At 44.5% G+C, this 22,278-nt stretch overlaps 2 protein-coding genes across 11 annotated transcripts in view; both read left to right on the top strand.

Annotated features, from left to right (window-relative positions):
- Nucleotides 1-12,798, top strand: part of ube4b (ubiquitination factor E4B, UFD2 homolog (S. cerevisiae)) — a 39,224-nt gene extending 26,426 nt beyond the window's left edge. Inside the window, exons 11-27 of one of the 2 annotated variants that reach the window (XM_035388277.1) lie at nucleotides 744-800; nucleotides 1,643-1,759; nucleotides 2,101-2,199; nucleotides 2,946-3,059; nucleotides 3,480-3,678; nucleotides 4,352-4,490; nucleotides 5,715-5,814; nucleotides 6,728-6,855; nucleotides 7,143-7,241; nucleotides 7,377-7,612; nucleotides 8,011-8,137; nucleotides 8,524-8,668; nucleotides 9,337-9,471; nucleotides 9,901-10,092; nucleotides 10,629-10,803; nucleotides 11,369-11,515; nucleotides 12,532-12,798. In XM_035388277.1, coding sequence (XP_035244168.1) covers nucleotides 744-800; nucleotides 1,643-1,759; nucleotides 2,101-2,199; nucleotides 2,946-3,059; nucleotides 3,480-3,678; nucleotides 4,352-4,490; nucleotides 5,715-5,814; nucleotides 6,728-6,855; nucleotides 7,143-7,241; nucleotides 7,377-7,612; nucleotides 8,011-8,137; nucleotides 8,524-8,668; nucleotides 9,337-9,471; nucleotides 9,901-10,092; nucleotides 10,629-10,803; nucleotides 11,369-11,515; nucleotides 12,532-12,599 — 2,277 coding nt within the window. In that variant the 3' untranslated portion in view covers nucleotides 12,600-12,798. The remainder of the gene's footprint in view (nucleotides 1-743; nucleotides 801-1,642; nucleotides 1,760-2,100; nucleotides 2,200-2,945; nucleotides 3,060-3,479; nucleotides 3,679-4,351; nucleotides 4,491-5,714; nucleotides 5,815-6,727; nucleotides 6,856-7,142; nucleotides 7,242-7,376; nucleotides 7,613-8,010; nucleotides 8,138-8,523; nucleotides 8,669-9,336; nucleotides 9,472-9,900; nucleotides 10,093-10,628; nucleotides 10,804-11,368; nucleotides 11,516-12,531) is intronic. The other variant, XM_035388278.1, reaches the window with a different exon arrangement.
- Nucleotides 12,799-14,811: 2,013 nt separating this feature from the next.
- The window catches only part of LOC118211129 (kinesin-like protein KIF1B), a 65,558-nt gene continuing 58,091 nt past the window's right edge, over nucleotides 14,812-22,278 (top strand). Inside the window, exons 1-2 of one of the 9 annotated variants that reach the window (XM_035388005.1) lie at nucleotides 14,812-15,349; nucleotides 17,529-17,698. In XM_035388005.1, the coding sequence (XP_035243896.1) occupies nucleotides 17,593-17,698 (106 nt within the window). In that variant the 5' untranslated portion in view covers nucleotides 14,812-15,349; nucleotides 17,529-17,592. The remainder of the gene's footprint in view (nucleotides 15,350-17,528; nucleotides 17,699-22,278) is intronic. The other 8 variants (XM_035388004.1, XM_035388006.1, XM_035387999.1 and 5 more) reach the window with 8 other exon arrangements.

Genomic DNA, 22,278 nt, shown 5'->3' with positions numbered 1-22,278 from the left:
TTCGCACTGTCTGTGAGGCTGAAAAGCCTCAGATTTATACTTATACATCTTCACAGATTAATGCACTATATTTATACCTCTTCACAGATGTATGTGTTATGCGTGATAATGTAGTGCTTGGTGTATGTTTTATTGCAATTACACTTACAAGGAGTTATCTGCAAACGACAACATAACACCATGCTTCCATGAATACGCTGCGTGAGAGAGTAAAACATGTGGGATGGATGTTCTTCTTACAAGTGGGAGGTCATATCTGTTGGATTGGTGTAATGTCATGTGACATCACCCTTCATCTGACATCTGCAGTTTAAGCATTTTCTAATGATGGGTATTTTCATAGTATTGCGATGAGTAATTTATTGGATATAATGCATCATCACCATCATCAGGTACACGTCCACTACTCTGATTATCTAGTTTCGTAATCAATCAAATTTGTATGGGAGTACCATAGATTTCATTTCCAGAGTGTAGGTGATGCAAATAAGTGAAATGATAAATCAAAAAAAATCTTTCTGATTTAGCGAGTAGTTATTTTTCTTTATTTAAAGACGTCTTTTGTCGCCGTAAAAAGTTTACGACTTGCAGTAGTGATAGCGCTGCATGAGTCACGTTGACGCCTAAGTCCCACCCCCTTCAGGAACCCGGTATTACCCCAGGGTAATTCCTGAACGCTGATCTTATTTAAGGTGAACGGTCGGTGTGGTGTTAAGTAATGCTGTCGTGCTCCTGTTTTCCAGGCTTTAGCGGAGCTGTGTGAGATAAAGTATGGAAAGACGCACCCAGTGTGCAATTTGGTAAGTGCTGTTAAAACTGTTAAAAAGCCCTACATCGTACGCATGGAAGTGTAGTGACGTGTATTCGCCTTTTTAACGTTTTTCTTCCTGTTTTAAGCCCTTATGTTGTTTTTTCCTTGTTTGTGGATGGCCAGTCATATTACTAAACTCCCATTGCCACGTTGTCATGCGTCAGTTTTCCGCGTGTCCTCAGATTGTGTGATGTCAGAAGCACAGCCTATCACGCACGTCCTCAGAATGTCTGATGTCAGAAGCACAGCCTATCACGCACGTCCTCAGAATGTCTGATGTCAGAAGCACAGCCTATCACGCACGTCCTCAGAATGTCTGATGTCAGAAGCACAGCCTATCACGCACGTCCTCAGAATGTCTGATGTCAGAAGCACAGCCTATCACGCACGTCCTCAGAATGTCTGATGTCAGAAGCATAGCCTATCACGCACGTCCTCAGAGTGTGTGATGTCAGAAGCATAGCCTATCACGCACGTCCTCAGAGTGTGTGATGTCAGAAGCATAGCCTATCACGCACGTCCTCAGAGTGTGTGATGTCAGAAGCATAGCCTATCACGCACGTCCTCAGAGTGTGTGATGTCAGAAGCATAGCCTATCACGCACGTCCTCAGAGTGTGTGATGTCAGAAGCATAGCCTATCACGCACGTCCTCAGAATGTGTGATGTCAGAAGCACAGACTGTTGGATTAAAGCAAATCATACAATGTCCCTTGGGATTTCCAGTGAGAAATGGCGTCGCTTGTCAGCACTGTGTGAGCGGCGATGTTGTTGTGTGCACACAGGCTTGTGATAGCACAGTGAAATAACGCAGCTCTCTCCCTCCGGCGCAGGTGACCTCTCTGCCCCTGTGGTGTCCGGAGCCCCTGAGCCCCGGCACAGGCCGGGAGGTGCAGAGGCTGTCCTTCCTGGGAGCCTTCTTCAGCCTGTCCGTCTTCGCTGAGGACGATGTGAGTCCGCTTGCCTCGAAGCGCAAAAGGCGTTGTTTAATGTTGGACCAAATCAATGCGAGGACGAAAACAAGGATAAGCCTAATGAGAAAGCAAAGGGAAGAAAAAAAACTCCCTTCAGAGCAGTTGAGGAAGGGGGGCAATGGCTGCTTACAGTATGGCCTTGCTAAAAGAAAGTATCAGAATGACTGTTCAAAAGAGGTAATATGAGTGATTTGGTAAAAAAAAACGGTCAGTGGGTTTATCAGTCTGAGTCAGTGCTGTTAGCATGCTGCATCGGGCTCCAGTCCATCGCACCAGTGTCTGTCTCTGAGAGCCTGAGAGTCTCTGCCTTCTTTCAGACCAAAGTGGGAGATAAGTACTTCTCCGGCCCGGCGATCACCCTGGAGAACACGCGTGTGGTGAGCCAGTCCCTGCAGCACTACCTGGAGTCCGCCCGGGTGAGTCTGCCTGCGTCGCCCTGCCGTATGGCTGTGCCTCGCAGCGTGAAGCTGCCGGTGCATCTGCTCAAATCCAGCAGCGCTTGAGTGTTTCTGCAGGCTCGTACATTACACCACTAGCGTTTACAACGCGTTTAATTTATGAGCGCTGCTGTAGAATCCAGAATATTTTCCAGCAGGGAATAAAGAGATTAAGCACAAAAAAGCACCATCTCTAAGAACTGCCTCTGAGAGCAATTTACTTCAGTGCTGAAGTTTGTGGAGCCCCAATTAAATGTAGTCCTATTCCAAAATGCCAAATGATAAATGGCGAATACTAAAACGGCACAGTTTAGGCACATGCAGATTTGGCATACGAGTAGGACAACATTTAATTTGGGTCACACACTGTGCACCTGCGTACATCCCCAGTGTGTTTATATCTTACCATAAAGCCAATTTTGATGTTAATCAAAGAAATATTCCACATATTTTATAACAAATGCATTGCAACTTGACAAAATTCACTGTGTGCACAATATAGACCAATGGTTTAAAGGTTAAATACGTTTAAACCATGAAGCTAAAAGCAAGTACGGAGATGTTGTGCGCACTGAACAAAAACTCTTTGCGAGGTTCAGCTATAGTTTAGCAGATGAGCTTGTATGTAGCTGTGCAACTCTGTCCAGTCCTTTTCCATGATGCAGTGCTGCACTCAAATGAATGCTTTGATATGAACTGCAATAACATTTCCTGCTGATCACCAGGGCGACCTTTTTAAAATCCTCCACAATATCCTGCTGAACGGAGAGACTAGAGAGGCGGCTCTCAACTACATGGCGGCGCTCGTCAACCGAAACGTGAAGAAGGCCCAGATGCAGGTGAGCGTTAGATCAGGCTGGGTGTTGAATCTGGTGTTCTTAGTACTGGTGCACCAGTTAGCATCACTACTGTGTAGCCTCTACAGGTATTTATAACTGAGATGGAAAAGATTGTATTTTTTTATATTAGACTGTGTGTGTGTGTGTGTGTGTGTGTGTGTGTGTGTGTGTGTGTGTGCTTTTTTATGATCATGTTATTTACTATTCAGTAGTGTAACCTTCTGTGGTTATACATGCAGCTAACATAAGCTAGCACAATGCTAATACCTGGCCTTCTCACAGACGTGGGCTGCCAGGTGAGAGTGGGTAGGGATTTACAGGTGTGAGATGAAACATTGTAGGATACTGAAGCTGGAGGATTGACAGATTGGATCAGTGAATTCACAGACCCCCCCCCAATCCTGTCCTGTCCTCCCCTAGACGGATGACAAGTTGGTGTCTACGGACGGCTTCATGCTGAACTTCCTGTGGGTGCTGCAGCAGCTGAGCATGAAGATCAAGCTGGAGACGGTGGACCCCTTCTACATCTTCCACCCCAAGTGCCGTCTGAGCGTGAGCAGCGAGGAGACGCGGCTGAAGGCCACCATGGAGGAGCTGAAGGGCTGGCTGCTCGAGCTGCGTGAGTGGGAGGGTGCCCGCCGTGCGCCTTCACAGAGCGGAACGCTGTGTGTCTTCACAGAGCAGAACACTGTGCGCCTTCACAGAGCGGAACGCTTTTGGCCTTCACAGAGCGGAACGCTGTAGGCCTTCACAGAGCGGAATGCTGTGGGCCTTCACAGAGCGGAACGCTGTTGGCCTTCACAGAGCGGAACGCAGGCCTTCACAGAGCAGAACACTGTGGGCCTTCACAGAGCGGAGCACTGTCCGCCTTCGCAGAGCGGAACGCCGTGCTCCTTCAGTGGAACTCTGTGTGCTTTGACAGAGCGGGACGCTGTGTGCCTTAACAGAGCATAAAATTCTGTCTTCACAGAGCCGAGCCCTGCATGAAACATGATGCATGATGGTTCCCAACCCTGTTCCTGGAGATCTACTGTCCTGTGGGTTTTCATTTCAGCCCTGATTTGGCACACCTGATTCGACTGATTAGTAGCTCAGCAAGATCTGTAGCTGTTGAGTGAGGTGTGCTTGGTTATGGCTGAAGTGAGAACCAACGCGACGATGGGTCTCCAGGAAGAGGACTGGACAGCACTGCTTTTTAAGTGTACTGTGCAGTGTTACTGCAGGCCTTGAGTATGGCTAACGCTGCTGTTATGTGTGCGAAACGCTGTGTCCGCTCGCTCTTTCTCCTCCAGACGAGGACCCGTCGAAGTTCTCGGAGCCCAAGTTCCCCACGGAGTGCTTCTTCCTCACGCTGCACGCCCACCACCTGTCCATCCTGCCCGGGTGCCGGCGCTACATCCGCAGACTGCGCGCCATCCGCGAGCTCAACAGGTGCGTGGAGAGGCCGGTCCCCCCCCGCTGGCCAGTAACGGTCACACCAAAAATACACATTTAAAACCTGTGGATGTTCGGATATACTCAGTGCTTATGCATGCACAAGGACATGTCAGAATAGCTCTTTCCTTTCTAAAAAAATGTGTTTTTTTTAAGGAGAGCTAACGGTCTACCCTCCTTATGTATTTTTCTCGCTTCATTCAGACAGGAAAGAACATAGGGTTACGGATAGAGAAGTTATCACAGTACGGAAAGCATCGTGGCAGGGAATGGAACCTCCAGGCGCGTGGGAGATTTGTATGAGGGTTCAGATTTTTACTGTGACTGATTCTGGCTTTAGATAGATCAGTCTTTTCAGTTCTTATGGGTGGTAAGCAGGGCCTGTGCAGGGAATTACATTAGGGTAGTGCGGATGGTGGGTTTGTTGTCTTGGCTTTCTCACACTATGTCGGAGCGTTGCTGGGAACCTTCTGAAATAACAGCGCCTGTGGCGTGAGGCGACCCTGGTGGCAGCTGTTCAGATCCCTCACAAGGACACTGAAGCCACCAGAGGAAGCTTTTAACGAAGGCCGCGGATTCTAACTGCCGTGGCATATGCTCCCTCTGCTGGTGGCGTAGTGAATAGCACCCTGTTATTGTTTGCAAGATCTGCAGGATGCAAGCTCACTCTAGTGTTGCTTTAGTTGCAGTGTCTGAAATAGAACAGGCTGTTCACTACCCCCGTCAGATTTCTGGTCACTGTGGTTTGTGCATATTCAAAGAGATATTGGAGTTGTTCTATGATGTGAATTGTTTTCACAAAACTGATTCAAATATAATTTGAATGTTACTTTTGTTATTAAATGGGCATTTTCAGTATTAAGTCCAGTTGGTGTGACAAATCCAGCCCTGAATACAGTTGCTGTAGCCGGTTGTACGTCTTTAAAATCAGAAAATGAATTCAAATTCAGTTCATGAATTGAAATGCCTGTAATGTTCTCTCAGATGATTTTTCAGTCCGTGCCATGAATTCCAGTTAAAAATGGCCCTGCGCCCTGCTTGAAAGTGCCACCTTGGCTGGTGATGATTTCACCATAGAAATGCGGAGCATGTCGTTTAAGGCAGCAGTTTGTGTCCGTATACCGGGGGTCTGTTACCGACGAGGCATGGCGCTGCAGAAAGACACGTACTGACTGTCTGAAAGTGGCTGAGTGTGTGTGTGTGTGTGTGTTCATGGTGCAGGACGGTGGAGGAGCTGAAGAACAGCGAGAGCCAGTGGAAAGACTCCCCCCTCGCCCCCCGACACAGAGAAATGCTCAAAAGGTGCAAGACCCAGCTGAAGGTACGTCTCACCCGATCACGTTAAGACACAAGTCTGCCGTTGGTGATCTTGACCGTTGGGCACCGTAGGTATGCTGGCATGATGTAGTGTTTTACGCATCATTCCTGGACATTGTTAGTGCATTATAATGTTGTAATGTATTTTGTTCTAATAAAGCAATGTGAGACACTGTGAGTATAGTTGAATGATGTGGTTTTAATATTTTCTCATGGTTCATCATTTGAGTCAGACACTATAATATACTGTAACGTCTCTTTATGGTGTATATCAGGGCTGTCTAACCCTGTTCCTGGAAATCTACTGTCCTGTGGGTTTTCATTCAAACCCTAAGAAAGCACACCTCATTCAACAGCTACAGATCTCTTTGAGCACCCTAGTAGAATAAGGTGTGGCAAATTGGGGTTGAAATGAAAACCCACAGGCCGGTATAGCTCCAGGAACAGGGTGGGGCAGCCGTGCTGTAGATAAAGGCGTATGATTCATTTAATAAATAGCCGCAGATTTATGTTTGCTTTAACGTTGTCTGCATCGTAATGCTGAATCACTGTGCGACAGGCCGTTCTGTTCCTTTTTCACGTCGTTCTTGTTGCCGCCGCGGTACAGAATAATCATGTTGTCATGAGGGCCCTGCCGAGCTGCTCTGAATAAGAACGCAGGCCGAGTCATATCCGCTCGTGAGCTTTCTGCTCGTTTTAAAACAGTTAAATGGCTGCAGGCACCAGACGGCTCGGGGGCACAGTGCCCCCTGGTGGATACGCCACCTGGGAGGCGTAGTTTTCACAGTACAGAGAGCGACAGGAACTTGCGAGTCGTATGTGTAAAAGAGAAAAACGGCCTCGGCCCGCCCGTTGATGCGCCTGTCGTCTGTCGTCACGCGCAAACCCCCGGCGCTCTTTCCCTTGTGTGCACGCAGAAACTGGTGCGCTGCAAGGCCTGCGCAGACGCGGGGCTGCTGGACGAGAACCTGCTGCGCAGATGCCTGCAGTTCTACAGCATGGTGATCCAGCTGATCCTGCGCATCGTGGACCCCGCATACCCACAGTGAGAGAGCCTCCGCTGCTTTCAGAAACCCGCTCAGCTGCTACTGCACCGCGCGTCAGCGCACATCAGTGGACATGCTATCCACTTTCACTGCCGTTCCAATGCTACTGCAGCGCAGTGCTTCATAGTCATGAATATCAATGTGGTGCCACTGTATTTATTGTGCAAGTTAATATTGTTTATATCCTTTGTGTTTGTATAAATGAACTTCATTCAGTAAGCTCTGTTTATTTCCCTGGTGAAACAGAGCCATGTTTAATATTACGTTATACGTCTTTTTTTTTTAGCATGACTTTACCCCTGAACCCAGAGATCCCCAAAAGCTTTGCAGCGCTCCCTGAGTTTTACATTGAAGACGTTGCTGAGTTCCTGCTTTTTATTGTACAGTAAGTCTGCGCAGTTTGTGCCTCCTGACATTATATGTGGTTATAAGTATAAGTGCGTATAGGCATTACAGGTTGACATGTGACGTGTATTTGGTTGTGCTGCATGGTAACGAGGGGCCTTTTCTCTGGTCTCAGGTATTCCCCGCAGGTCCTGTACGAGCCCTGCACTCAGGACATCGTCACCTTCCTCGTGGTCTTCATCTGTAGCCAGAACTACATCCGTAACCCCTACCTGATCGCCAAGCTGGTGGAGGTGCTGTTCGTCACCAACCCCGCCGTGCAGCCCCGCACCCAACGCTTCTCCGAAATGATGGAGAACCACCCGCTGGCCGTCAAACAGCTGGTCCCCGCCCTCATGAAGTTCTACACGGGTGAGGGGGCCGTCCTGGCGGGACGCAGTGACCGATGGGCTCTTTGGTCTCGTAAAGTGCAGTTTGGGTGGAATTGTTAACTTTCGCTCTTCTGTTCTAAGCACTTTCACTGGGGCTGAAAGTATAAAACTGTTACAGCACGTTTTATGTTTTTACGACCAAGCTGACACAGTGCTAGATACTCTGAAGGCATGCCTAGATGGGCTGAATGGCCTGCACTGAACTGACCTTGGTTTGTAACATCAGTTACAAGCAGTTAAAGCGGTGGAAGCACCCTTGGCATTTAAGATAAAAGTATTTTTCAGAAGGGAGTGATGAATAATGGATATTTCCCTGCTGTTACTGGTCGGCTCATTTAGCTGGCGAGTGATTAAAGTTTTTGTCTCTCCTCCTCTCAGATGTGGAGCACACCGGCGCCACGAGCGAGTTCTACGACAAGTTCACCATCCGTTACCACATCAGCACCATCTTCAAGAGCCTGTGGCAGAACATCGGCCATCACGGCACTTTCCTGGAGGAGTTCAAGTGAGTCCGCCGCCCCCCGCCGCCGCGTTTGAGGCGGAGGCACCTGCGAAAAGCCAGAGTTCATCAGGAACCTGCGGCTCGGAAACCCCGCCAGGTGCTGCACATTTAGCTGTGTTGCCCTGCCCGGGGAGGGAGCCTATTAGTCAGCAGGGTTTCCCCACTCCACCCTACAAGAGCCAGTCCTCTTGCCTTTCGGTCCCCTGTGCTCTGCTACAGCAGCATGTGCGTGTAGGTACTCTGCTGAAGTCATGGAAGATAATACATGGATGGGACAGGGCTTGGGATTGGCCATTCCAAATTGGGAGGAAAACTCATTTTACATGCTGTATTCTGAGCCATTTCGGAACTCTCTTATAAACTCGATTCACTCTGTACCCTCCCTCAAGCTCTGGGAAGCAGTTTGTGCGCTACATAAACATGCTGATCAACGACACCACTTTCCTGCTGGACGAGAGCCTGGAGTCGCTGAAACGCATCCACGAGGTTCAGGAGGAGATGAAGAACAAGGAGCAGTGGGATCAGCTGCCCAGGGTTAGTAGCGAGGAATAGAACATTCCAGAAGGAAGTCAGCTTTGTGCCTTAGTACCTAGGGGAAATAGAACAGGACTAAATCCAGAAGAAGGTGAGCTTTGTGCTTTAGTACCAATGGGGAATAGAACAGAACTAGTTCTAGAAGGAGGTGTAAGCTTTGTGCTTTAGTACTGAGGGGGGATAGAACAAAACTAATTCCAGAAGGAGGTGAGCTTTGTGCTTTAGTACCAAGGGGGAATAGAACAAAACTAATTCCAGAAGGAGGTGAGCTTTGTGCTTTAGTACCAAGGGGGAATAGAACAGAACTAGTTCTAGAAGGAGGCATAAGCTTTGTGCCTCAGTACCGAGGGGGAATAGTATAGAACTAGTTCCACAAGGAGGTGAGCTTTGTGCTTTATTACCACAGGGTAATAGAATAGAACTAATTCCAGGAGGAGGTGAGATTTGTGCTTTAGTACGGAGGGGGAATAGAACAGAACTAGTTCCAGAAGGAAGTGAATTTTGTGCTTTAGTACCAAGGGGAATAAAACAGAACTAATTCCAGGAGGAGGTGAGATTTGTGCTTTAGTACGGGGGGGAATAGAACAGAACTAGTTCCAGGAGGAGGTTGGCTCTGTGCCTGGTAATGTCCGCGCTCCAGGGCCGTTCTGACCGTCTGTCCCACGCAGGAGCAGCAGCAGAGCAGACAGTCGCAGCTGACGCAGGACGAGCGGGTGTCGCGCTCCTACCTGGCTCTGGCCACCGAGACGGTGGACATGTTCCACATCCTCACCAAGCAGGTGCAGAAGCCCTTCCTGCGGCCGGTGAGTGCAGACCTGGTATTTGTAGTTCTTTGGACTCTTGAAATGGAGTAGTCCTGGATATCAAGACACAGATGTCAAGATGGGCAATTTTTCTCTGTCATCTCAAATAATTGGTCAGTGTTGATTGAGTTTTTTTTATTTTTATCTTTGACGCCATTAATGAAGTTGATCATAGAAGCTATTCCATGCTGGGTGTAAGTTAATATATGAATGTATGAGCCTATGTGTGGAATGATGAGTCTGTGAGTCTGGTTGTACTGGGCTGTTCTCATATTCATATGTTCCTGTACATTGGTAGAGGTGTGAAAGAGACTTTTTTCACATGACAGCCAGGTGAATAGCAAATCCCTGGGCAGCAGCTGATACTGATGCGTGGAACAGGGTGTTGGGTGCGAGGGGTTAATCTGCTCTTGGGGGTCTTTCCTTCAGGAGCTGGGTCCTCGTCTGGCTGCCATGCTCAACTTCAACCTCCAGCAGCTGTGCGGACCCAAGTGCCGGGACCTGAAGGTGGAGAACCCTGAGAAGTACGGCTTCGAGCCAAAGAAGCTGCTGGATCAGCTGACCGACATATACCTGCAGCTGGACTGTGCCCGATTCGCTAAGGCCATTGCTGATGACCAGGTGAGCAGCAGCCCCAGTACACCCACAGATATTCTACTGTACATAGATGTTCAGCTCCTGTGTTCACTCTGTCCTCTGTGCCTTATTCTATGTTCCAGTGTTGCCTGTCTTGCAATTCTAGTTATGGGTGTTTTGTTTTACACCACACACCTTCATAAAAATTCATAAAGTCAGTCACAAAATAAATAATCAGTCACAAAATAAGAATATTAAAATGCAGAATTAGTGTAGAGATAGTACCTTTGGTGCAACAATTCCAGGTATTAAACTCTCTGTAGATCCTCAGTCTGTAATTAAGAAACTTCAGGGCACATTTGAAGAATACTGGATATATGGATGAAATACAGGAGTCTAAATATTTGTGTATTAACAGATATCGTATGAATTTCCAACCATGGGCATTAAACCATAATTTCTTGAACAATAGCTCAGCCAAAATATGTCTTGAGCAAACTTTGGCAGGTTCTGCTATAGTTCGTGTATTAAATGTATTTTATTTCATTTGATGAAACGTTGTCTTTCTCTGCTGTTTTTAGCGCTCGTATAGCCGCGAGCTCTTCGAAGAAGTCATTTCCAAGATGAGGAAAGCTGGCATCAAATCCACTATTGCTATTGAGAAGTTCAAGCTGCTTTCTGAGAAGGTTGAGGAGATAGTCGCCAGAAACTCCCAGTCGGAAATCGACTACAGCGATGCTCCAGACGAGTTCAAAGGCGAGTGTTGGGTTTAACACAGCTGAGGCTTACTCGTGCATTGGTCTCCTTTGCCTGTGCGGCTCAGTGAAACTCACACATTTTCACGTGGACAATATGGTCAGAACATTCTTCATTTCATTGGATTTCCTGACTGTATTTTTTATTGTTATGGGGCGGTTCAGTAATATAGATGCATTTTTGCAACACCACCTAAATTTGAGGATTACATTTCAACATTTTATTCCATTTTCAGCAAGATTAAACTTGTCCTATCACTCAGCAATTTTTACAGTTTTTGAACTACATAAACCCTTGTAAAATATTTATTGCAATCTGGAGTGCTGGCCTTTTTATAGTTAAGAATTTCCTGACATGTGCTTTGTGTGTTGAAACATTTTCTCAACTCCTGAGAAACCTGTGGGTTCACTCTGAACTGCCCACACTTGCCAAGGTTTTCCCCTTTGTCACCCTCGGCAGTTGCGGAGGTCACATGGTCTTTGTTTTGTGAAGCAGTGGCATGCTTACAGATTTGCGGTTGTCTGAAGCTGGGATGTCCTAAAGGTCGTTTTTTTGTGTGGGGCAGATCCTCTGATGGACACCCTGATGAGCGACCCTGTTCGCCTGCCTTCTGGGAACGTCATGGACCGGGCCATCATCCTGCGCCACCTGCTCAACTCCCCCACCGACCCCTTCAACAGACAGCCCCTGACCGAGAACATGCTGGAGTCAGGTGTGCTCATATACACACACACACCTCATATACACCTCATATACACCTCATACCCATACACACACAAACAGCGCACACATACACCTACACGCACACATGTACACACACGCACACACACACCTCATACACTTACACATACCTCATACTCATATAGACACTGTCACTGTCCCATTAAAGAGACCGCCCCTGACTGAAAGCATGCTTGGGTCGGATGTCCTGCACAACTCACACTATTAAGAGAGAGCAGTTCTACACACATACCATTCCACTTTGACAAGACACTGACAACATGGAGGCATCTTGGCAGACACTCACAATTACACGTACAGTTTTTCTTTGTCAGGCTATTTTCCTTTCTGTCTGAATCGAGAGAGTGAATGTCTCAGTTAGTGAATTCAGTACGTGGTCTTTGCAGTTAGTATTAAAATGTTGTATTGTTAAGTGTGCTTCAGGGAGGAAACATATGCACTTATATTCTAAAAATTGTGTAAGAATACATTATTTTGACCTTTAAACTGACCAGAAACTTTTGCGTATTTCCGACAAGCTCAGCCTGGGACCTTAGATTTTACAGGATAAACCTCTGACTGTACCATTAGCCGACGACAGTTAGCATCCACAGCAGTGGCACACAAACCCACTCTACTGGCAGTACAAAGCGAAGTCTGTCCGCTGTCTTTTACCACTGCAGGCTTCCCCCACAACATGTAAGGTGCCCATAGACCAGTTACTGACAGTGAGAGATGGGTCTCTCCTTTGAGTATGCCAGCTCTCCTGTAGCACTGTGTAGCCTGTAGGAGAACAGCCATTCTGAGTGTGCACACTTCAGCAGCAGTGCTGCTTTAATGGGTGAGGACTATACAGTGGTAACTCGAGGAACACCGTTTCCATGTCCAAATTATGGGGGGGGGGGGACAAACTGCGACGGTCAACTTTTTTTTTTTTGGTGTTGAATCCGTGATTGGCAGTGTTGTGTGCATGTGATCACAGTGGGATTTGGTCTTGCTGTCTCGCAGTTCCAGAGCTGAAGGAGCGAATCCAAGCTTGGATGAGAGAGAAGCAGGGTGGGCGTTACCTTCAGTGAGTCACGCCCACTGCCATCACTAAGGGACGACCTCACCGCACCTGGACACATCAATGTGAAGACAGAGGAAAAAGGCCTAATTTGATTCTTTGATTTTGTTATTTTTGCTGTATTTTATTATTTTTTTGTAGGGCTGAGGCCTCAATGACTGTCAGCTCTAAACGTATTAAAAATAATAAAAAATAGACTTTTAAAAGGTTTTGTTTGTGACTTTGTATATATCTATATATATATACATGTTGCGGGGGACAGCGTTAATCCACTGAACAGTTATTTAAAATTTCAAAACCTGAATTAGTGGCAGATATTTTGGATGTCTGCAATGAACTGATTTAGAATCATCAAGGTAATTTTCTTCTGCAAAATGTATGTCTGCTTCAGTAGATTTTGAATTTTATTATGATAGGTAGTTTAGCACCAAATCATTGAGGCAGGCATGCCTTTTACTGCTTGATTGTAGTATTTATGAAACCAAAGTGAACAAAATACCCAGCATTATAGAAGCTGAAATAAAATAGCCATTACTGTTTTATGAAGTGTTGGGCACAACCATGTCAATTCTGATCTCTGGAACAAATTCTGCACTGAAATGGTGGTACTTTGGCGAAATTACAAAATGAAATTCAGCATTCTTAATACAGTTTGAAATTACCATGCTAATTTGTGTTGGTGAGGAAAAAAGTTATGTTGAATTGCTTTGATTTAAGTATAGTGTCCGTGAAAATAATTTCAGAAACAAAACGGTAAGTATTTAAGTTTGTTTTCCTATTATGATTTTATATAGAAATGTGCATAATTGTGCATGGCCTAGCCCTGGGACTTGGAAAAGCACCTCAATAAAACAAGGACTGCTACTGTAGTTGGGGGTGCAGGATTCAAAGCAAACATTTTTTCCATAGTGTCCTAAGTTGAAAAATTTAGGAGTACATTAATGCATCCCAATTAGTAGATGTGCTCATAAATTATTTTTCCACTTGGGACACAGCACCATTGAGTCCTGGAGTGTTACTGTAACATAAGTTGCAGCAGTGTCGTATCTGAAAGCCGGAGAGGACATGACTTGCCAGCACAGCATGAACCGCATTTAAAACAAGATAGAAGCACAGAGAGGAACGTTCCAGAAGCAGGGCCTCCTCACCACCAATTTACGTGATCAACCCTGCTTTTTGTAAATCCTGGTTGTTGGACTGACTTGTGAATTATGAATAAATAATTTAAGTCATATTTTCAGATTACGACTGTACAGGAACTTGTTTTATTTGCAACATACTTGTTTTTGAATCCAGGACCTTGAATTCAAATAAACGGCGATTACAGCTAGTTGTTTCAATGAATTTTGTATACAGGAAGACAGGGGTGCTTACATACATTCGACCAGGTCGCATATCCTGAAAGTGCACTTTTCTTTGGACAATCTTTGGGTACGCCAATTAGATCTGAATAAAAGCGATTGGTTGTGAAATCAGTCTGCATCAAGCAGGCTATGTTGTGCTTTTGATGTTTTGCTGTTTGTTCAACAGGCTGTGCAAACCTATGTTAAAGTATTTTTAACATTTGGTGTTTGTTTATTTATTTATTTATAAATGTGGGGGTGTTGGGAAACACAAAATGAATATTTATTTCAAACAAACCACTGTTCACCACATGGTTAAAATGTCACTTTTCTTTACAGAAAGATTCTTGCAAATAGGCATATTTAATCCAGCAGACTGTGTGGAGAGAACAGGGCGACGGTCAGTGAGTTTTATGGAAAAACATCCGTCAGACAAACCTATTTTTTTGTGCATGATTCAGAACGATTAGCCTACGTCAAACATTTGCTGTAATCATATTCAACGTCATCTGCACGCCCAGTCAGTTGAGAAAATCCGTTTAATTCTGACAAATTCTGCAAAAATACATGAATGTATATTACTGTTTAACCCGAATTCTTCATTTTATATGAACCTATACGTTTACCGCTGCCAGTGTCTTGCATCAGTAGCCTAACCATCATTATAGCCTACAGGATTGAGCAGCCGGCTGGGTAGCCTAAATCGTGTCCTCATTTCCACCACAGCAGCTAAATCGCTTCAATGGTTCTGCCGTATGCCGGGAATCAAACCACAGTCTGAACCAACTTAACCGTCGCACACTATCACATTTCCATTGGGAAAGAATGTTTAGCGAACAGTTTTAATGGAACGCCAGGCGATGCTCTAAACTACTCCATGGCACATCAGCAGTGAGAACTGCGAAAACAGTAGCCTAGGAAATCCTGCGCTTTTGCGTCATTGCCAAACAAGAGGTCCTCTTTGCTCTTCAACGGGTCTGCATTGGTCCATCATTAAATTTCTCCTGGATTAAACCCACTTTCATTGGCTGAGCTAGCCGACAGTCAAAGTGGTGACGAACGACTGGGGTTGACATCACTCTTTGAGCAACCCAAGACATTCCAACTTCGTTTGCTACACAGGGAAGAGTCTGCATCAGTCCTCCGAATTGCATGTAAAATATATTTCACGCTGGGGTTTGGACACAAGGCTACGATCGTTCATATAAACGGAAAGCTATCTGCCACGTCGACGAAAGCAACGGAAGATACTTTGGTGGAAGAATAAAACCGCATTCTATGATGGGTGTGTTTGACAATAGGATAATTGTTGAATTCTAGCAGCTCGACACTGAGCAGTGACATTGCTGCTGTAACAGTTCTCACTGCTCGCTGCTTCCCTATGGTATTTCAGTATCTGCCCTGCGGATCAATATAAGTAAGTAAATGTTTAATTACTGCCGTTTGTGTTATAGGCTACACATAGCATACTAATTCAAGTAAGTCAATCATGACATGATTTTCTTCGCTAAATCTGACATAGCCTAGCCTAGCGTAACTGAGACGATAAAGATGGGGATCTGGATGTGTGGCGCTACCCCACGAAGATGAGTCTGTACAGGCAGTGGCTGTTTTTCTTTTACTCAACCATTTAGTTTATGTTGAACTGATTCGTCAGCCACAGTGATTGATATATTTCATGAAACAACCACTGCGACTAACGTCGATTAAAATGCGTTCAGAAATATGCACTGGTATGCGAATCCTGAACATTAGCCTTCAATGCGATTAGTTTCTTTGAACCACAAAATGTATCCAGTCTTGGCGCTGTGATAATTTTAGGGACACTGAAGGTTATCAAGCAGCCAGCGGCTATTTGCGCATAAAAAACGCAACATCAGCACGGCGGCCCTTAGAATACAATACCCCATACCACCCAGCATTAGGCTTGGTTTTGTCAGAAACCAATAGCATGACATTGCTTTGTTGATTTTTTCATATCGGCATATGAAGCTGATTTTGCATGGAAACGACTAATCTGCGACGTCTAGACAGAGAAACAGGCTATATGCAAGTGCTTCTCCTCCAAATCCCACATCAGACCCACCAGAGCAGTAATTCGATCATAAAAGCGATCGTTGCTGGATCTTTAATTTTATAAATAAACCCCATACATTGGCCTAGCAATGCGCCTGGCTAACGGTAATGCATTTTACCGGGCCTAGCCTTCTCTGTAGCCAGAATTACGTGGGAGGGCGTGCCACACGATTTCGACCACAGCGAAACCCCATCCCCTCCAAATTCACCACACTCATCTGTTGCAGGGGTAACTGTTTTTATGCAAACGTTCTGCTACAGAAAATATTTTATTTTCAGGCAATTATTTAGTTTCACTCGCAAAACGTTAACCATATTCGGCAATCACGGGTTTAAAAACTACGTTTTGAAATAACGCAGTCGTTACACATTGAAATAAATAGGCCGGAATTTGGAACTGCAGTGGAATATACTGCCGTTTGAAAATCCTGAATGCTGGTGCGATTTCTTTAAAAAAGAAGTTCGACTCCGTCTGAAGAATATAGGCCTGATTTCATAGGATATTATTCTCATTAACGTCTGCAACCGGGTGGAGGCAGGATTTGGAGAAATCAATATTGAAAAATAGCAGTAGCCCAGATACTCTCAAGGCCTGCAAGCAAAATGGTTTGGGGAGTGCTGTGTTGGCTATGAATGAGAAATATTTTGGTAAATGTTACTGCTTGAATGCGATTTGCCTAAACAAACACATAAAACGGGCAAAACAATTCTAGCATCCAGAGTAGAGGAGAAATCAGACAGTCCAATTGTCTATTGACATTTTGTATATCGATATGAGCACACTTTCAGCAACACCTGAATTGCTCTATACATTTTGTAAGAGAAACATGTCAAATCCAGACCAATTGGCTGTCGTACATGTAAACGTAAACTGAAATTTATGAACTGACACAGTTGGTCCCACTAACGGGACATAGGACTACAAAACGTCTCAAGATTCTTTATCAAAAATGTGTAGGAGAGCACAATCATTTTAATTTATAAAGGTTTTAAATATGAAAAGCTAAATCATAATTGCATTTACTACATTTAGTCACAGAGGAGTTGAAAAAAGCGTAATATTAGGTGATCCATCAACAACTGACCTTTATTAAAATAAGGTACCTATTAGTTTATTCCATTTAAGATTTGATTCTCATACATGCAGTTTTATTACCTTGCCGTTTTGACTTTTGAGGCTTCATAAATGTTGGAAATTAGGTCGGCTTATTCCTGGTAAGCCCTCCAATCCATTATCACTACTCATTGGTATTTACAATAAAAAGCAACCGAAACAATGTTTGTAATACCTGTAAGCTGCACGCATATTCTAAACCCAAATTAGACTGATTGAATTCTTTGAAATTGCTAGCCAGCAGCTGACAAGCAGTATCCTATAATCTTTCACATAACATGTCTGAAACTGTTGTGCTTTCCAATGTATGGACATGGATTGGCTGAATAATTTATTCTGTATAATACGAGTTCATCTGTTCACCTTGCTGCTGTTAGAATTCTAAAACTCATGACTTTCCCTGCAGGAAACAGACCTGTCTGAACAGTGGAATCGCACACAAGCAAAGGAAAAATACTGACTTCAGAGCCATGTCGGGAGCGTCTGTGAAAGTCGCTGTCAGGGTGCGCCCTTTCAACTCAAGGGAGACCAGCAAGGATTCAAAATGCATTATTCAAATGCAAGGGAACTCAACTAGTAAGTGTCTGTAACACCCACTCCCCCCATCCACTTTGCACTCTTTCATTCTGTAGCAGTGTGGTTGGCTTGCTGCGATAATGTGCCTTGCTACTAAATTGCTAAAGTGGTCCTTTTCATTATTGCTGCTTTTGACAGGAGAGTTGTGGGTTCAGGGCTGCAGGTTTGCCACCAAGATTATTTTTATTTTTTTTTACCAGCATGACTAGTAATTTTCAGTGTTTTGGCTTTTTGGCCATTTTTCTGGAAGCAGGCTGGAAATTATAAGAATTAGGCACTTTCCTTAAAAATGTGCAAGAATCTCTGTGTTGTGTTTGTAGTTTGTATAAATTAATTGACAAAATGACTAAGCACAAGAACAAGTGGACATTAGCTGCCATGTAAGAACAGCATTTTCATTCCCTCATGAAAAGCAAAGTACTTCTCCAGAAGGCCTTTTTAAAATTTTGAAAAATGAAAGACATTATTTAGAAATTATTTGGGAAGTTCTGGACGAGAGATTGGACAGGACCAGCTCTGAAAAGAAAATGGAAACTGTGTCGTGCTTGCTTCTTTTTGAACAGAGTAACCTGAGTAAGGTTATTGGCAGTAATGCGTTATGAAGCCTGTGCTGACCTTCTCAGTGTAGTGCTCTGGTGGTTTGCTTTGAAAGGCTGCTGTGTGATGTGTCCTCTAGCACATTATAACAGCGCAAGCTCTGGATAACAGGCCCATTTTGGACCTTCTGGGTTTGGTGTGGTCTCCCTTGGCAAGCGTTAGGGTGCTGGTGCCTTAGCAACATACAGGAAATGGAGGTGAAAGCCCAATCTTCTCACCCAATTCAGAGCACATTTTGTTTTTTTTTTAAACTGAAAAAAGGTGCTGATTTTTCTGCACACGTGCCACACAGTGTGCTGTGTACTCGTTCAGTTTCTAACAGTTTAATAAAGCTGCAGCCAGGGCTGTTGATAAGTATGAAGTTTTACCGGAGAAGGACAGAGGATCTGCTGGCTCCTGTGCAGACTGCAGAGCAGACAGGGCCTGGAGTCCGGCCTCCACTACTCCTGATCGCCTTTTGAAGATGGTATGCTGGGAATGTTTCCATCATATGAACTGGTGAGGAGTGGTGGCCTGGCTCTGCTGCATACAGAGCTGTTAATTGAACCGTAGGGAAGAGGGAGACGGGAGATGGGCTGCCTGCAGGAGGCAGAGGAGGAGGAGGCGAGAGGAGGTGCACTGTTAAGAGTCTTTGTGTTGTCTGCAGGAGCAGGGATGGGAGGAGGTCATTGCTATTTTTCCGCTGCGCATTTTCTTTGCATGCTTTAAAGAACAGCGTCTACTTTTTCTGCCCTTACTTTACACTGCGCTGGCCAGCGGAGGATGGGCTCCCCCTCTGTAGCCGAGCATCTCCCAAGATTTTTTGTCACCAGTGTTTTGAGTGTTTTTCTCCCCACTCGGGAGCTTTTACCTCGCTTGCTTGCTTGCTTTTTGGAGGTTAAGGCCTTGGTTTCTATCCATTTTTTTTCTGCTTTCTGAAAAGCGTCTTTGTGACAGTTCCATAAAACGCTATCCAAAATAAATTGATTTGATGTGATTTTTCTTTTGAATCGTGTTTTGGAAATTTGGGACAGCCCAAGCTGAAGCTTGGTTCCTGTGTATTTCAGTAGGGAGTCTCGTGACGCATGACTTGGTGCCACCACTTATTTGCTTCCAGAGATATACAGTAAAGCAGACTTTAAAGTGTGCTTCATGTAATTACGGAGCTATTGCAGATAGTCTGATGAACACAGTTTTTTGTGTTCGTCTTTGAATGTCCCCTCAGATAGACCGCATGTTTATCTCCATGTCTGCTAATACGGTACTTTGGCTGCTCAACTAAATAATTTGTGAGAGAAACTGAAGGTTCCCAGTGATAATGTTTATCTAGCGTTGCATTGTGTAGCCAGTTATTTTTTCCACTGTAAACATGCGCACACACATACACACACACACTCACACACACACACACACACACACACACACACACTTTCCTCTGTTTTGTTATGGACTGCAGAATTTTGACTGCCCTTATTAATGCATCGCCCACTGTGTTGGAAATGTAATCCTGCAATGCAAGATTCTTGTATAAAGTGACTCATGTATTTCTCGATAAGATTGCGGTAGATATTGATCATGGGTTTTAAAGAGAATCACATGAACTCATTGTGCCACCCAAAAGACCCCTCATTGATTTTGCACTTGGCCTGCATGTAATTTATCACAGTAAAGTGAGGAGAGAAAAGTGTTTTCCAGGTCGCAATATTTTAACACAGAAAATACTGAAATTATCAGAAAAATGCTCTCCAAAATGTAGGAGCTACGTTATAGCCTATTTCCTATACTAGGAAAGACAGTTTATCTTTAGTTTGAAAGCTCATTTATCATATTCACACCTGCTTAGTCCCTATCAGTGAGTTCCTGACTGATATCATCAGTCTCCCTGAGTGCAAAAGAAGGATAACTTCCTTGTCTACAGATTGTTGAACAGGATTTATTATCAGTCTTACTCTCGTTTAATAGTCTTACACTGAATCAAATGCAAAACATATTTAGCATATTTTAATAAATGTTTCTGTGTGCATGAATTTTCGCTGACTTAATACCCTTGCAGTTTCATTCAGTACATTATCAAAATATGTGAAGATTGTTGTAATCTCCATTTCGGGACACCCCAGTGCTTCTAGCATTAACCCAGATATGTCGCTTTTTTACATAACTTGATGGTATAATACTGTCTAGAGAGTATCTAGCATTGTGTGCAACTGTGCACACCCCGAGCGACATCGTCTCTTCAGCATGCATTGACATTCTATGCATTCGCAGCCCGCTGTGGGAAATTTTTTTACCTTTACAGCATTTCACCTGTGGTGCCTTGCTCTGACGGAACCTGAAATACACTCTCACGTGCACTTTAGCAAATGTAATCACCTCAATCTAATCACCCCCTTTTCCTGAGGCTGAAGAGGTTAAGTGGAGCACACTGCGGTGCTGAAACCTGTGTTTAGACCGTACGAGCCACCCAACTGCCCCTCATTGTTTCAACGATGATGCGTGAAGGTGGTCTAATATGCAGGCTGCAGTAGCTGCCACTGCCGTGAAAGCTATCGATCCCAAATTATCTAGCATAATCTAATCTCATCAGATAAATGGTTGGGGAGGGATAAATGGGTGTGGGAACGTAACAGGATCAAGGAAAATAGGTTCGAGGATAGCAGTGTGGAAACGTAAAGACACGTTGTCATGGGGAATGGCATTTTACATGTGAGTCTTTCATCCCTTCTCCACCAAGGGTCAGGTTTTCCCTTGGGTTTAAAAATAAAATGAAATATGTTCACATTCCGTAACAAACAGTCCTTCACCCTGCTTCGTGATTGCCCTGGTCTGTTTGATTTCCGACAGTCCATTGAGGAATAATGTGCCAACGGCTGAGAAATCACTCTCATAAAATATTAATTATCTTTCACAGACAGTATGCTTTTGGGTGTTGGTGAGTGATGAACCAAATTTTGGTTTGTAAAGGTAGAATCATGGGTAACTAGGATTGCCCACCTTTGCACTGTGTGATCATCCCTGTCCTCTTGAATGCATACTGAGGGAGATCACTGGTCCCCTTTAAGGTGTCACATTCCTCACTGGACAGAATGCACACTGCTCTAGTGGGTACACACTGGGCCCCACTTCCCTGGTCATCTGGTTAGCTCAGACTGACGGATCGTTATCGGCAGGACCACGAGACACCAGCATGTAGCACGCCACTTCCTGAGCCGGCGACGATGAATGGAAAAAGAGGTTCATAATCATAACTTCATATCCACAGCAATGACTAATGTGTTTGAAGAAAAATATGTTTGCAAATTCTCAAAATGGCTCCAAGAGTTATATTATATAGCGTATATGCGTATATAACATATTACATATATGGATATAAATACAATAAACAAATAATACAGAAATATTAATGACAAACAACATGATTTTAGAAAAATAGCTTTAGCCTAATCACTGCGGTGGGACCTAGGCTTTATAAAACTCCCATTAGTTTGGAAGGATAATGGGTTGTGAAGGTTTATGTGATGGTGTTCATGATGTATAAAAGCTTTTACACGCCTTGTACTTGTGCCCCATTTCCTTTGTTGACGGTTAACCCCATGAATTTCCGGCCGAGGCTGTAGGAGCAGGAGCATTAGGTCATGCCCGGAAACGATGCCTGTCCATCCCTGTCAGTAACACTGCTAGTGATGGCTGCTGCTGGAGACCGTGAGGTGTCTGGTGGAATTCATTTTTTGCCTGTTCTTTTAGACCTCTTTTTGTGGATCCAGAAGAATGTGCAGAATATGCAGTACACATAGGCTATACCATTGCATACACATACCCTGTGGGTATGGCTCTGCATTTTTAGCTGCTGAATTTTAATTTTATGCCCTGTAATTCAGTCCTCTTGTTAACGAACATTTTTAAAATCATGAAATACTTGGGTATTGATCAAATTTAAGTGTGATTTAGGTGGTTGATGTGCACAGAACACCAAGTGGCCATGGATGTATTTTATAAGCCATTACTTC

Source organism: Anguilla anguilla, chromosome 13, assembly GCF_013347855.1.
Source record: "Anguilla anguilla isolate fAngAng1 chromosome 13, fAngAng1.pri, whole genome shotgun sequence".
NCBI classification, from domain to species: Eukaryota; Metazoa; Chordata; class Actinopteri; order Anguilliformes; family Anguillidae; genus Anguilla; species Anguilla anguilla.
The sequence above is the reverse complement of the archived record's forward strand: the minus strand, read 5'-3'. Positions and strand labels throughout refer to the sequence as shown.